The sequence below is a fragment of the Lytechinus pictus genome, chromosome 9 (assembly GCF_037042905.1).
Source record: "Lytechinus pictus isolate F3 Inbred chromosome 9, Lp3.0, whole genome shotgun sequence".
Lineage (NCBI taxonomy): Eukaryota > Metazoa > Echinodermata > Echinoidea > Temnopleuroida > Toxopneustidae > Lytechinus > Lytechinus pictus.
The window spans coordinates 24,651,843-24,666,513 of record NC_087253.1 but is presented as its reverse complement, the minus strand read 5'-3'; the positions used below and the strand labels follow the sequence as shown (position 1 = coordinate 24,666,513).

At 37.8% G+C, this 14,671-nt stretch overlaps 1 protein-coding gene across 1 annotated transcript; it reads right to left on the bottom strand.

Annotated features, from left to right (window-relative positions):
• Window positions 1–5,700: 5,700 nt before the first annotated feature.
• On the bottom strand, window positions 5,701–14,317 carry LOC129268097 (uncharacterized). Its single transcript, XM_054905681.2, has 6 exons — window positions 14,139–14,317; window positions 12,141–12,287; window positions 11,212–11,374; window positions 9,614–9,724; window positions 6,532–6,657; window positions 5,701–5,843 (listed from the first exon to the last, which is right to left on the bottom strand). The coding sequence occupies exons 1-6, from the start codon at window positions 14,204–14,206 to the stop codon at window positions 5,718–5,720; spliced, it is 741 nt and encodes a 246-aa protein (XP_054761656.2). The 5' UTR covers window positions 14,207–14,317; the 3' UTR covers window positions 5,701–5,717.
• Between the last annotated feature and the right edge of the window lie 354 nt (window positions 14,318–14,671).

Below are 14,671 nucleotides of genomic sequence, written 5' to 3'. Positions count from 1 at the left end.
GAGATGAGGTCAGACTGGTGTATTATCATTATCAGACTGGTGTTTTACCTACCTCTCAGTACCATTCATGATTCTAAGAGATCCATGTAAGCACCTGAGATGAGGTCAGACTGGTGTATTATCATTATCAGACTGGTGTTTTACCTACCTCTCAGTACCATTCATGATTCTAAGAGATCCATGTAAGCACCTGAGATGAGGTCAGACTGGTGTATTATCATTATCAGACTGGTGTTTTACCTACCTCTCAGTACCATTCATGATTCTAAGAGATCCATGTAAGCCCCACAGATGAGGTCAGACTGGTGTATTATCAGACTGGTGTTTTACCTACCTCTCAGTACCATTCATGATTCTAAGAGATCCATGTAAGCACCTGAGATGAGGTCAGACTGGTGTATTATCATTATCAGACTGGTGTTTTACCTACCTCTCAGTACCATTCATGATTCTAAGAGATCCATGTAGGCACCTGAGATGAGGTCAGACTGGTGTATTATCATTATCAGACTGGTGTTTTACCTACCTCTCAGTACCATTCATGATTCTAAGAGATCCATGTAAGCACCTGAGATGAGGTCAGACTGGTGTATTATCATTATCAGACTGGTGTTTTACCTACCTCTCAGTACCATTCATGATTCTAAGAGATCCATGTAAGCCCCACAGATGAGGTCAGACTGGTGTATTATCAGACTGGTGTTTTACCTACCTCTCAGTACCATTCATGATTCTAAGAGATCCATGTAAGCACCTGAGATGAGGTCAGACTGGTGTATTATCATTATCAGACTGGTGTTTTACCTACCTCTCAGTACCATTCATGATTCTAAGAGATCCATGTAGGCACCTGAGATGAGGTCAGACTGGTGTATTATCATTATCAGACTGGTGTTTTACCTACCTCTCAGTACCATTCATGATTCTAAGAGATCCATACAGGCCCCGTGATGATACCATAAACATATTAAACCAGAACTTAACCAGAGTGATTTTCCTTTAAAAAAAAAGAAAGATAAGAAGAAAAAAGCAGGAAAAGGGTAACCCTACATAGCTCGGGGGAGGGAGCTTATTTGCTCCTTCAAATCTCAGTTGTTGATTGTGCTATTGCAACAAAAATTGGAATGCATTTCACCCATGACTTAATCCAAAATCGGAAAGTATATTGTACCCATATTATTCAAATTTATTTTTAATTAATTGATTAGGCTAATTGATGCATGAAATAATAATTCGGCTGTAAATCTTCATAGCTCCAAAACTGCTCAATCTTTGTGATCTTTTCTTACAGATTTGTAGTGATCTTTTACTGGTGTTTTACCTACCTCTCAGTACCATTCATGATTCTAAGAGATCCATGTAAGCACCTGAGATGAGGTCAGACTGGTGTATTATCATTATCAGACTGGTGTTTTACCTACCTCTCAGTACCATTCATGATTCTAAGAGATCCATGTAAGCACCTGAGATGAGGTTAGACTGGTGTATTATTATTATCAGACTGGTGTTTTACCTACCTCTCAATACCATTCATGATTCTTAGAGATCCATGTAACCCCCTGAGATGAGGTTAGACTGGTGTATTATCAGACTGGTGTTTTACCTACCTCTCAGTACCATTCATGATTCTAAGAGATCCATGTAAGCTCCTGAGATGAGGTCAGACTGGTGTATTATCATTATCAGACTGGTGTTTTACCTACCTCTCAGTACCATTCATGATTCTAAGAGATCCATGTAAGCACCTGAGATGAGGTCAGACTGGTGTTTTACCTACCTCTCAGTACCATTCATGATTCTAAGAGATCCATATAAGCCCCACAGATGAGGTCAGACTGGTGTATTATCAGACTGGTGTTTTACCTACCTCTCAGTACCATTCATGATTCTAAGAGATCCATGTAAGCACCTGAGATGAGGTCAGACTGGTGTATTATCATTATCAGACTGGTGTTTTACCTACCTCTCAGTACCATTCATGATTCTAAGAGATCCATGTAAGCACCTGAGATGAGGTCAGACTGGTGTATTATCATTATCAGACTGGTGTTTTACCTACCTCTCAGTACCATTCATGATTCTAAGAGATCCATGTAACCCCCTGAGATGAGGTCAGACTGGTGTATTATCATTATCAGACTGGTGTTTTACCTACCTCTCAGTACCATTCATGATTCTAAGAGATCCATATAAGCCCCACAGATGAGGTCAGACTGGTGTATTATCATTATCAGACTGGTGTTTTATCTACCTCTCAGTACCATTCATGATTCTAAGAGATCCATGTAAGCACCTGAGATGAGGTCAGACTGGTGTATTATCATTATCAGACTGGTGTTTTACCTACCTCTCAGTACCATTCATGATTCTAAGAGATCCATGTAAGCCCCACAGATGAGGTCAGACTGGTGTATTATCAGACTGGTGTTTTACCTACCTCTCAGTACCATTCATGATTCTAAGAGATCCATGTAAGCACCTGAGATGAGGTCAGACTGGTGTATTATCATTATCAGACTGGTGTTTTACCTACCTCTCAGTACCATTCATGATTCTAAGAGATCCATGTAAGCACCTGAGATGAGGTCAGACTGGTGTATTATCATTATCAGACTGGTGTTTTACCTACCTCTCAGTACCATTCATGATTCTAAGAGATCCATGTAAGCACCTGAGATGAGGTCAGACTGGTGTATTATCATTATCAGACTGGTGTTTTACCTACCTCTCAGTACCATTCATGATTCTAAGAGATCCATGTAAGCACCTGAGATGAGGTCAGACTGGTGTATTATCATTATCAGACTGGTGTTTTACCTACCTCTCAGTACCATTCATGATTCTAAGAGATCCATGTAAGCACCTGAGATGAGGTCAGACTGGTGTATTATCATTATCAGACTGGTGTTTTACCTACCTCTCAGTACCATTCATGATTCTAAGAGATCCATGTAAGCACCTGAGATGAGGTCAGACTGGTGTATTATCATTATCAGACTGGTGTTTTACCTACCTCTCAGTACCATTCATGATTCTAAGAGATCCATGTAAGCACCTGAGATGAGGTCAGACTGGTGTATTATCATTATCAGACTGGTGTTTTACCTACCTCTCAGTACCATTCATGATTCTAAGAGATCCATGTAAGCACCTGAGATGAGGTCAGACTGGTGTATTATCATTATCAGACTGGTGTTTTACCTACCTCTCAGTACCATTCATGATTCTAAGAGATCCATGTAAGCACCTGAGATGAGGTCAGACTGGTGTATTATCATTATCAGACTGGTGTTTTACCTACCTCTCAGTACCATTCATGATTCTAAGAGATCCATATAAGCCCCACAGATGAGGTCAGACTGGTGTATTATCATTATCAGACTGGTGTTTTACCTACCTCTCAGTACCATTCATGATTCTAAGAGATCCATGTAAGCACCTGAGATGAGGTCAGACTGGTGTATTATCATTATCAGACTGGTGTTTTACCTACCTCTCAGTACCATTCATGATTCTAAGAGATCCATATAAGCCCCACAGATGAGGTCAGACTGGTGTATTATCAGACTGGTGTTTTACTTACCTCTCAGTACCATTCATGATTCTAAGAGATCCATGTAAGCACCTGAGATGAGGTCAGACTGGTGTATTATCATTATCAGACTGGTGTTTTACCTACCTCTCAATACCATTCATGATTCTAAGAGATCCATATAAGCCCAAGAGATGAGGTCAGACTGGTGTATTATCATTATCAGACTGGTGTTTTACCTACCTCTCAGTACCATTCATGATTCTAAGAGATCCATGTAAGCACCTGAGATGAGGTCAGACTGGTGTATTATCATTATCAGACTGGTGTTTTACCTACCTCTCAGTACCATTCATGATTCTAAGAGATCCATGTAAGCACCTGAGATGAGGTCAGACTGGTGTATTATCATTATCAGACTGGTGTTTTACCTACCTCTCAGTACCATTCATGATTCTAAGAGATCCATATAAGCCCCACAGATGAGGTCAGACTGGTGTATTATCAGACTGGTGTTTTACTTACCTCTCAGTACCATTCATGATTCTAAGAGATCCATGTAAGCACCTGAGATGAGGTCAGACTGGTGTATTATCATTATCAGACTGGTGTTTTACCTACCTCTCAGTACCATTCATGATTCTAAGAGATCCATGTAAGCACCTGAGATGAGGTCAGACTGGTGTATTATCATTATCAGACTGGTGTTTTACCTACCTCTCAGTACCATTCATGATTCTAAGAGATCCATGTAAGCACCTGAGATGAGGTTAGACTGGTGTATTATCATTATCAGACTGGTGTTTTACCTACCTCTCAATACCATTCATGATTCTAAGAGATCCATATAAGCCCAAGAGATGAGGTCAGACTGGTGTATTATCATTATCAGACTGGTGTTTTACCTACCTCTCAGTACCATTCATGATTCTAAGAGATCCATGTAAGCACCTGAGATGAGGTCAGACTGGTGTATTATCATTATCAGACTGGTGTTTTACCTACCTCTCAGTACCATTCATGATTCTAAGAGATCCATGTAAGCACCTGAGATGAGGTCAGACTGGTGTATTATCATTATCAGACTGGTGTTTTACCTACCTCTCAGTACCATTCATGATTCTAAGAGATCCATACAAGCCCCGTGATGATACCGTAAACATATTAAACCAGAACTGAACCAGAGTGATTTTCCTTTAAAAAAAAAGGAAGATAAGAAGAAAAAAAGCAAGAAAAGGGTAACCCTACATAGCTCGGGGGAGGGAGCTTATTTGCCCCTTCAAATCTCAGTTGTTGATTGTGCTATTGCAACAAAAATTGGAATGCATTTCACCCATGACTTAATCCAAAATCGGAAAGTATATTGTACCCATATTATTCAAATTTATTTTTAATTAATTGATTAGGCTAATTGATGCATGAAATAATAATTCGGCTGTAAATCTTCATAGCTCCAAAACTGCTAAATCTTTGTGATCTTTTCTTACAGATTTGTAGTGATAAAGACTGGTGTTTTACCTACCTCTCAGTACCATTCATGATTCTAAGAGATCCATATAAGCCCCTGAGATGAGGTTAGACTGGTGTGTTATCATTATCAGACTGGTGTTTTACCTTTCTCTCAGTACCGTTCATGATTCTAAGAGATCCATATAAGCCCCTGAGATGAGGTTAGACTGGTGTGTTATCATTATCAGACTGATGTTTTACCTACCTCTCAGTACCATTCATGATTCTAAGAGATCCATACAGGCCCCTGAGATGAGGTCAGACTGGTGTATTATCATTATCAGACTGATGTTTTACCTACCTCTCAATACCATTCATGACTCTAAGAGATCCATGCAAGCCCCAGAGATGAGGTCAGACTGGTGTATTATCATTATCAGACTGGTGTTTTACCTACCTCTCAGTACCATTCATGATTCTAAGAGATCCATGGAAGCCCCAGAGATGAGGTCAGACTGGTGTATTATCATTATAAGACTGGTGTTTTACCTACCTCTCAGTACCATTCATGATTCTAAGAGATCCATATAAGCACCTGAGATGAGGTCAGACTGGTGTTTTACTTACCTCTCAGTACCATTCATGATTCTAAGAGATCCATGCAAGCCCCAGAGATGAGGTCAGACTGGTGTATTATCATTATAAGACTGGTGTTTTACCTACCTCTCAGTACCATTCATGATTCTAAGAGATCCATATAAGCCCCAGAGATGAGGTCAGACTGGTGTATAGAGAGCTTCTCCATCAAATCTTGAGCTATTTTTATCCCCTCTTCCTGTGTTTGATCCTCCTCCAGAACAACCTGGTGGATATAAAAATAAAATTGATAATTATTGAAATAATCACAATCACAGCTGACTTGCTGGACAATAAATGTTTTTCAAAAAAGTAATATTCAACTAAAGTATCATACAGAATTGAGTATACCCCCTCCATTACAAAAAATAAAAAAATAAAAAGAAATTGGGTCATTTCTCCACCCAAAATATTTTATTGAACTAAAACAATCATTTAACCAGAATGAAAATCAGAGTAGCTTACAGTGGAAATAGGAAGAAGGGAAAAGAAGATAAAGAGAGATAAAGATTAGAGGTGTTGTGGCTCAGTGAATAAGTCTCTGGACTTTGAACCACAAGATACGGGGTTCAAATCCTACCGCAGCACTCGCATCCTTTGGCAAGGCGTTTATCTACATTTACCAATCTCCATCCAGGTGTAGTAAATGGGTACCCGGTAGGAAGGAATTCCTTGAATGCTCGAGCACCCGATCAGGGTAGCCGTACTAAAGCTGGGGTAATAGTATGCAGCGCTTAGAAACATTTGTATTAAGCACTATATAAATGTTGCATATTATTATCATTAATATTACTATTCTAAATGATTTCATTAATTAACTGCATATTGAATCATACGCAACATATTCAAGAAGGTCGCAAAGCTTTCCATTGAAATATTCCACATCAGTTTAGATTTTTGACAGATGAAGTTACCTCTAATTCCATGAAGTTCCCAAGCCCTTCCACCTCGTCAATGTGCAGTCTCGTCTGACCAATCATCATCAGCGTTCTTGTCTTCTTCACCACACCCCTTACACCCAAAGCCATCCCTAATGTTTGCTGTGATTGGTAGAAAATTAGAAGGCAAGTCGATTAATAAAAAGACAGTTTTTACAGTTGAAATCCAATGTTCACTATACCTACCATCAACCAATTAAAATAATTGTTTAAAGATGCAATTGATCAAAAAAGTTTGTTATAGGTGCAGTATATCAACTCAGGTCCATTAACATAAAACATTAAAAAATATAGAGGAGAGTCGCCACCTTTGCACGTTAAGAACCCACTGCACTATTTGTATAAGAGTAGGGGGAAACCCCGGTGTAGTGGTCCACCTGCATTCCCCCCAATCAGTTATATCGGGAGGAGAAACCTGTGGGTCATAGTGATTCAGTTTACTTTTCGCCTCCCAGGCACAGGTGACGCCAAACAAATTGATAATAGATATAATATAAACATAAAAGTTACAATGAATTTAATAACTGATTTAGCAGGGACCAACATCAATGAATTGCATTTTGATTGTATATTTTATTTTATATGGCCTAAGATAAAAGTTACAAAATCATAATCTGGTTATTTAGTTTTTCAGGGCCCAACGAGACAGTTATTGTACAATTGATGTATATATTTCACACAGCCCAAGTAAAAGTTGCAAAATTTTAATAATCATTGAGTGTATAATTCATTTTACCGGGCCTGAACATGAATGTTATGATTAATTAATTGCTTGTTTCTCTTCATGACATAGGACCGTTTTCACAAACCCATGAAACAAAAATATGCATCTTGTCTTGCCCACACTTCGTGTGATCAAAATGCAATTTAATGCAAGGCCCAAACCTCGATGATGTCATTTTGACAGAAAAAGAAATGAATTGAATTTCATGCTTGGTGAGTGGCTCAACTCCCTAGGTGAGTGTGTGTTGACAGGCAGAAATTGAAGAAGTTTGATTGCAATGGCTGAGTGATTTTCACTCCTTCCCTATTTCTCTCATAACTTTTCTACAATTTCAATCAATGTACCATACCTACTAGATTGCAGTTTCACATATTAGTCTCTTCCTTTTTCTACCTCTTGTTTTATTTTTATCGTTGTTGTATTTTTTTATTATACTGTTTTGTCTTAGTTTCTGTATTACACTGAATACATAATTTGTAAATTCTGTACACCTTATTCCTAAATATTGTTTAATCTGAAATCTTAAATTTCCTGGGTTTTTTCTTGTTTTGTTTTATCTAGCCAATCTTTTTTTTTTCATATCCTACCTCAATGTTTGTCTATCTTAGATAGCTTTGTGTTTGCTATTATGTTGTCTAAAGTCACCTATCCCTACATTCTTTGTTCACTATTCACATAATTTTATTTATCTTCTTTCCCTCAAATATTTACTGTCTGCTTTTCCTCTCACTTTCTCTGAAAGTCTGTGTCTAACTGTATGCCTGTCTCTCTGTATTTTTGTTTCTCTTGCCCCCCCCTCTCTCTCTCCTACATTTTCCCCATATTTCTCTCTATTCATATAATTTCCATGTTCTAAATCATATTCACTATGTTGGCTCAACCATTACCAGGGAAAGTAAAAACGAGCATGCATCGCATTAGTGGCCATCATTTTATTATCCTTATTATTATTACCATATTCCAGTCATAAATAATTATGTGCATTAACCTGATTTAAGAGCTACCAGTAACTGTATGAAATTCAACATGAAATCAACAAAGATATTGAAAACAATCTCTCTCTTCCCCTTTATCCCCCCACACACTCTCTCTCTGTAATTAGGCATGTGGGTTGTGGATGGGGGGGGGGGGCGCTCTCTATCCCTTCCTTGATCCTCTCCCTCATTTAACCCTTCTTTTTCTTCCCTTCCCTTCCTTCCACTCTCTCTCTCTCCCTCTCTCTTGCCCACTTCTCTCACTCCCCCCCCCCCTCCCTGTCAGAGAAGAAACCCATCTCTATCTCAATGAGGCGGTCCACTATAAGCAGGTGGATTCAATTATGGTACTGGAGCCACAGAGGGGGGATGTTTTGCGCCCCTCCCACTACAGGAAGGGGTACTTAATGACACCCCTTCCTCTTGGGAGTTCAACCTTATACAAAGTCAAGTGTGGTCTAAGGGGAAGGAAAGTCCTTGTAATTTGAGTTTGTTTGTGAGCAAACCAACATCAATTAACTTAGCATAACTTAATAGTGAGCTTCTTTAAGAACACTTTGAAGGTTTAACAACAATTTGATTAAAAATTTGAGTTTATATAGCGGTAAGACTAAGTGATGAGATTACATCATATAGATGAAGTAATCCTGAAAAGGACTGTTGTCTATTGAGGAAGATCAGAACATACTGCTCGAATCATTGAGATAAACTGCTATTTTAAGAGCTTTCACCAATAGATCACACAACCAGGGACGGTGGAACGGGAGGGGGGAGGGGGAGTGCCCAAATTCCTCGTAGGGAAAAAAATGCCCTTTTATCAAAATGGAAAATGCCCTTTTTTCAAAATGAAATGTGCCCCCCCCCTCATTCCCCATAGGAAAAAAATGCCCTTTTTATAAAAATGGAAAATGCCCTTTTTTCAAATGAAATGTGCCCTTTTTGAAAATGAAATACTCTTTTTGAAGTAAAACATAATACATTTTAGGTTGGAAATCACAGAATTTTTGGCTCGCACTTTGTGTTTGCATCAATTATTGTTTAGTATTGTACACAAATTCATATATGTATTATTATTTCTTCTTTAATGATTAAACTCAATTAATTTAATGTTGTTTGTGGTCAGAATAAAGTCTCAAGACTATTTCCATTAAAAAAACAATAAAAACCAAAAGTAAAATACAAAGAAATATATAGGAAATTTACAAAACAATAAAATACATAAAAAAATAATTGTGATATTGAATAGCCCAGTCTATTTAAGGTTAAGGCTTTCTGTGTCATGTACTTCAGTGATACAATACTTAAATCTCTCCCTTTCTTCTCTGTTCCTCTATCTCTCTCTCTCTTTCAATGTTCTCACCTTAAGGCTTTCTGCATCATCTACTTCTGTGATAGAATACTTTGACTCTTTTGGCCCCTCTCGATCTGATCGAATATAGGCGACCAATTTAGATGGCCTTGTAGGGTGATTCTGTAAAGAAAGAGAATAATTAGAGGAAAAGTATTCAAACACTATTCCCTCATGATTGCATTGAAGAATTTCTGTGTGCAAGAGGGGGGGGGGGGTCAGAATATGTATAAAATCGATATTTGATTAGAATGATTTTTATTTATGGAATGTCCACATCCTAAGCGAGAAGGAATTCATATTCTTTACTTAAAACAGACAATGATCACATACCATCAACAAAAATTCCCTCTATTTATTAAAGCATTTTTTTACATAGACAATTATTCATGGAAACATATCTACATGTCTGACAAGGATTACTACACACTATACCAACTATAGAGGGCACTATATCACTTTTAATAAAACTTGGCGTTTGTGTGTTTATGTGCCTTTGTGAATTTCTTCTCTATTCACTCCTGAATTTGTTCCAATCCTTCTTTTTCTCATCTTCTCCTCCTTCTTCACACCTTCCTTGTTTCCCCTCCTCCTCTTCTTTTACATTTTTTATTCACCTTCTTTCCCCTTTTTCTAAATTTTCATCTTCTCCCTCCTCTCCATTTTTCCCCCTCCTTTTCTCATCCTCTCTTTTTTTTTCTCCTTCTCGTTTTTTCCTCATCCTTCATAATCTTCCACCTCCTCTTCTTCCCTTTCTTCTTCTTTTTCTCCCATTTTCTATTTCCATTTCATCTTCTCTCCCCCTTTTCTACTTATTTTCCTATTTTTATCTCCATCTTCTTTCCCCCTCCTCTTTCTTCTTCTCCTGTTTCCCCCTTCTCTTATCTTCTTCTTATCCCCTTATTCTCATCTCTCAATTTCTCTCTCTCTCATCTTTCCTCTTCTTCTCATATTCTTCTTACCACTCTCCTTTCTCTTCTCAACCTATTAACCTGTTCGAGGCTGGATGATTTCCTTATAACACATGTTTTCTATAGACTTCAGCCTTCCTATGTGTAGGCTAAGTATCTAACGGGTTAATTCTTTTCTTTCAAATTACCATTGAACATACCTTGAAGTGCCCCACTTCCATCTTCACGTAGGTAGATATTAGTGTGGCAGGGTTTGGGGGGCTTTGTAGCCCATTAATAACCAAATTTTGATAGTCTCTGTTTAAAGTTGAGGAGTGCGGACGATTTGATGGCTTTTTTCTGGGAGCTTATTCCAGGTAGCTATCGATAACTCTTTTACTAAAGAAATGTTTCCTAATATCCAGTCTGGAATGAGTTTTGCTGAACTTTTGGGAATGACCTCTGGTGCTCTGATACGTTGCTTTCTGGAACATGAAGTCAGGATGGATGTTATCGATCTTTGACATTATACGATAGGCTTCAATAAGAACACCCCTCTTCCGCCTATGCTCAAATGTTGTAGGGTTTAGTCTTTTCAGTCTGGATTCATAGGGTAGATCTTTTAGGTTGGGTATGAGTTTGGTAGCCTGGTGTTATCCCCCTCACCACACACAAACAATACAAAGCAATCTTTCAAATGGGATGGAACGATTTACTTACGATAATTTCTCGGAGCTTCAATCTTCCCTTTCCACAGTTGAAGAAGGTATCAACTTGCTTCATGACATCAGTCTCCTGCTCGTCGGCAAAGTCTTTGGCAAGCGCCCTCAGGTGGTCCGGGTTTGTCACCCTGGCCTTTATCTCAACATTTGACCTCATTTTACTATAAAACGTAAAGTTGGATGGAAACCAATTAAACTTCTTATTCATTTCATTCATTTATTTTACAACTTCCACTAGTGATGGCCTTATATAATTGAAAGGAACACAACTATGTGGAAAGCATAAGCCAATCCAGGATTAGGCCAAGCCTAAAACAACAATGCATTATAAGTTACACAACTACTATTTTTTTATAACTTACTGAAAATAAACCTTTGACTTTGACCAACTGAAAAAAATGATATCCCTAAAAAGAATTGTTCAAATCTAGGGTGAACATAAAACACCCCCGTTTACATGCTATGGCCCGTATTCTGAAGTCAGGTTTAACTTAGACCACAGTCTAACTCTGTGCTAAAATTATGGGAAGCCAAAATTTCAAAATTTCTATTTATATATTATGTCTCTTATGTTTACTATTTTGTTTCCTGTTGCTTTCATAATGAAGAAAAATACTTCAGTTATCATTCCCAGAAAATCTTTAACAATTTGAGTGTCAAATGAGTTAATAAAAAAATGGTTATGTACTGTGAGGGAACGGTGCCCCAGTTGGCTCACCATAGTTAAACCACAACTTTAAACCAGGGTTTAATAAACCTGAGTTCAGAATACAGGCCCATGATTCTGAATAAAGAAGAAGAAATTTGATTCTCTAAATCATGGACTACAGTATACACAATTCCAAATAAATACACATTATTTTCACAACATAAAACATACATTTTGGACTTGTGCTTGATTTTGTTAGGCATATTTAATCTACTTACTCATTAGCCTTTGTAGGGGATCTGTTGCTTTGGAAAAATCTATATACTTGGAAGTTTCTTTGAGGTGTTAACAAGGCTTGTCGGATCGTTTTTGGAGTCCTTTCAAAACTCTTCCAAGAGGTTTCAATCAGTTCAGATGAACATCTCCTGTGAGTGAATATAAAAAGTTAGTTTTATCAGATATTCAAGGTGTAGAAATAAAAACATCATCATCATCATCATCATCACCATCATCATCACCATTATCATCATCATCACCAACATCATCACTATCATCATCATCATCACCAACATCATCATCATCATCATCATCACCATCATCATCATCATCATCACCATCACCATCATCATCATCATCAGTCATCACCAACATTATCATCATCACCATCATCATCACTATCATCATCATTATCATCATCAGTCATCACCAACATCATCATCATCATCATCATCACCAACGTTGTCATCATCATCATCATCACCATCATTACCATCATCATCACCATCATCATCATCATCACCAACATCATCATCATCATCATCATCATCATCACCATCACCACCATCATCATCATCATCATCATCACCATCATCATCATCATCACCAACATCATCATCATCATCACCATCATCATCATCATCATCATCACCATCACCAACATCATCATCACCATCATCATCATCACCAACATCATCATCACCACCATCATCATCAGTGATAATTGATAACACCTACGTCCACATTTCATGAATTATATCCATAAACTTTCAAAGTTATGATGGCAATTCAACAAATACCCCCAACATGGCTAAAGTTCATTGACCCTTAATAACCTTTGACCTTGGTCACATGATCTGAAACTCGGAAGAATATTCAGTAGTACTTGATTACCCTTATGTCCAAGTTTCATCAACTAGGTCCATATACTTTCTAAGTTATGATGACATTTCAAAAACTTAACCTTACATGTAGGTAAAGATTTTTATGTTGATTCCCCCAACATGGTCTAAGTTCATTGACTCTAAATGACCTTGATCACGTGACCTGAAACTCAGGAAGGATATTCAATAATACTTGATTACCCTTATGTCCAAGTTTCATGAACTAGGTCCATATACTCTTTACGTTATGATGACATTTCAAAAACTTAACCTTAGGTTAAGATTTTGATGTTCCCCCAACATGGTCTAAGTTCATTGACCCTAAATGACATTTGACTTTGTTTATGTGACATGAAACTAAAACAATACTTGATCACCCTTATGTCCAAGTTTCATGAACTTAGTCCATATACTTTCTCAGTTATGATATTTCAAAAACTTAACCTTTGGTTGTAATGTTGGCGGAAAAGTTCGCTCTGCTATGCAGGCGAGACAAATATGGCAATAGTAGGCCTAGCAATAGGCAGTTTTTGCATTTACTCCGGAAAAACACTCTATACAATGCATCAATTCCTTTGAAAATGCAATTAAAATCACCATAGTCTATAGAGAGCTGAGAGGTGTTTGTCAAAGATTGAAGATTTGCACCAGACAAACAATTCCAAAATGTTGTTGTCCAGAGTCAAGAGATTCCGATGCTTTCCCGGTCCACCAACTTTCGACAAAAACCTCTCAGCTCTCCATTGTGATTTGACTTGCACTTTCATTCATTCGTCCATATTCATTCGTTCATTCATTCATTCATCAATTCAAATGATCAATTCATCCATTTTATGGCATTTGCTTGTTCATTCATTCATTCCTCCATCCATCAATTCATTAATTTATTTGTCTGTCCGTTCTTCCATTTATTCAATCGTAATATGCAATCATGTCCGTCGTTCCAAGGCCAAGCCTCCTCCAGCGAGTTCCCAAACCGAACATTTCTAGAGCGGAACTCTGAAGCTGCGGCAAGGGGACGCTTCGGCAGACACGACGTCCCGCATGCCCTCTCGACTTCAGCGCTCGCATTCTCCTTGAACGTGCACGAATTGAGAGTAAAATAACCATAATTACCCAAATATTCTGCTCCCTAGAAATGACTGCGGCAATTTTGTGAGAATGAAGACGTTGAATGTAAGCATGAGGAATCTTAAATTCAAGGTGTTAAGCACAAATTAGAAAAATAACCAGCCTAGAGAAGATATTTTTAACTACAGCAGCAGTACTATCGTCTACAGCGTCTTTCAGTATACAAAAAATAATTGAAATTGAGAGCACCAGTTCAGGCGCATGTAGACGTACGATATGGCGAGGCCGACGTGGATATATTTCCCTGTAACTTGTTTGTTCAAATGTAATGTCTCGGTTAGCCAATTCAGATCTAAAAATAGTTAATTTTAATTATTCTTGTAGTCTAATTTCAAATGAAAACCACACCACATCTTCCTTTTAAACAAATTTTCTCTTAATACAATAATAAACGTGTAAATGCCATGAAATTACATGTTTATAAATCGTAGGCCTACGCACATTGCAGCTTAAGGATGTGACACACGTTTCCTTTGATAATACATCTACCATATTTTATTTCTTATAAGTTCCCATTT

Bases quoted from the DNA above. Each gene is read 5' to 3' on its own strand.
- LOC129268097 (XM_054905681.2), bottom strand. From the start codon at position 14,206: ATGCTTACATTCAACGTCTTCATTCTCACAAAATTGCCGCAGTCATTT. The intron at 11,375-12,140 runs GTAAGTAGATTA...TACGTTTTATAG, and splicing joins TCCCCTACAAAGGCTAATGA to TAAAATGAGGTCAAATGTTG. The intron at 6,658-9,613 runs GTGAGAACATTG...TACCAATCACAG, and splicing joins ATGATGCAGAAAGCCTTAAG to CAAACATTAGGGATGGCTTT.